General features: G+C 26.3%; 1 protein-coding gene across 2 annotated transcripts in view; it reads right to left on the bottom strand.

Moving 5' to 3' along the window:
- Positions 1–530: 530 nt before the first annotated feature.
- Positions 531–811, bottom strand: part of LOC116853354 (cytochrome P450 4C1-like) — a 6,645-nt gene continuing 6,364 nt past the window's right edge. For both annotated transcript variants that reach the window (XM_032834414.1, XM_032834413.1), the window contains exon 13: positions 531–754. In XM_032834414.1, coding sequence (XP_032690305.1) covers positions 591–754 — 164 coding nt within the window. In that variant the 3' untranslated portion in view covers positions 531–590. The remainder of the gene's footprint in view (positions 755–811) is intronic.

Genomic DNA, 811 nt, shown 5'->3' with positions numbered 1-811 from the left:
AATATCATAAAATATTTAATATATAATTAATTGAACCAATATTTTATGTAATATTCGGAGCATTTTTATTGCGGTAAATCTTGACCATAGATTTTTTTCAAACAATTTCAAGTTATTTCAAACTGTTATAAAATATCAGGAAGAAATTGATTGCTCCTGAGTTCTATATGTTTCATTATTTCGGATGGAAAACATTGTTTATCCATTATAGATAATCGTACTCATTGCATTATATTTTTCCTTTCTCAAAATTTTAATTACGAAAATACTTGACATAAACGATATTAAATATCATTTAAGTGCTAGCCTTTCCTTTACTACGCATTTATATTGAGATAAAATTAATTCCAAATTCACTAAACAATTTACTCTTAAAGTTTAACATTTACATATATCATTTATTTATTTTTGTATACAATATTTATACATATAAAACATGTGTTATATTCGTAATATTAAATTCGTACACACGCGCGCACAAATATAAATATAATATATCTGTGTACCTATAATGTTAAAATCAACAATTCTTCGATTTTAGCAATATATATTTACATTCATTTCTTACATTTATAAAATTTGTACTTGCTTCAAGCGGCTTGTATTGGCACAAATTTTATCTTCATGTTATTCGGACGAAGAACTAAGTCAATATTTATCCGCATGTCTTTTAGATAATTGATAGGTTCTAAGTAGAAATTGTGCACGAGAAGAGCTATTATGGCCTTCAACTCCAACATAGCAAATCGTTGACCTGCCACACATTTATAACTTATGTATTAAAAACTGTCTATATCTAGAGGTGTGAGCT

Source organism: Odontomachus brunneus, unplaced genomic scaffold (genome assembly GCF_010583005.1).
Source record: "Odontomachus brunneus isolate Ranch 3 - 2012 unplaced genomic scaffold, Obru_v1 Obru_scaffold_310, whole genome shotgun sequence".
Classification (NCBI taxonomy): domain Eukaryota; kingdom Metazoa; phylum Arthropoda; class Insecta; order Hymenoptera; family Formicidae; genus Odontomachus; species Odontomachus brunneus.
This window is presented reverse-complemented; position numbering and strand designations above follow the sequence as displayed.